The 249-nt window shown below is 71.5% G+C and overlaps 1 protein-coding gene across 2 annotated transcripts in view; it reads right to left on the bottom strand.

The window, feature by feature from the left end:
• ZBP1 (Z-DNA binding protein 1) overlaps positions 1-249 on the bottom strand; it is an 11336-nt gene that overhangs the window by 4209 nt on the left and 6878 nt on the right. For both annotated transcript variants that reach the window (XM_077778348.1, XM_077778347.1), the window contains one exon: positions 34-240. In XM_077778348.1, coding sequence (XP_077634474.1) covers positions 34-240 — 207 coding nt within the window. The remainder of the gene's footprint in view (positions 1-33; positions 241-249) is intronic.

Below are 249 nucleotides of genomic sequence, written 5' to 3'. Positions count from 1 at the left end.
CCCACGTGGTGGGGCGGGGGCGGGGTGGGGTACCTGGGGGGCTGTCAGAGGGGCCGCAGGCAGCAGGGCCTCCAGCCTGGGCCCCGCGAAGGCTCATCTCGTTCCCGTGTCCCAGCAGCACCCGTCTGAGCACAGACTTCTCCAAGCGGATGTCCTGGGGTCCCCAGGCTGTAGCCGGGGAGCTCTGCGTTGAGGGACCAGCTGGTGCCATTGGAGGGGGGTGCAGGGGCCCCAGGGAACCTGGCAGGG

The sequence above is a fragment of the Crocuta crocuta genome, unplaced genomic scaffold (genome assembly GCF_008692635.1).
Source record: "Crocuta crocuta isolate KB4526 unplaced genomic scaffold, BGI_CrCroc_1.0 scaffold27, whole genome shotgun sequence".
NCBI classification, from domain to species: domain Eukaryota; kingdom Metazoa; phylum Chordata; class Mammalia; order Carnivora; family Hyaenidae; genus Crocuta; species Crocuta crocuta.
This window is presented reverse-complemented; position numbering and strand designations above follow the sequence as displayed.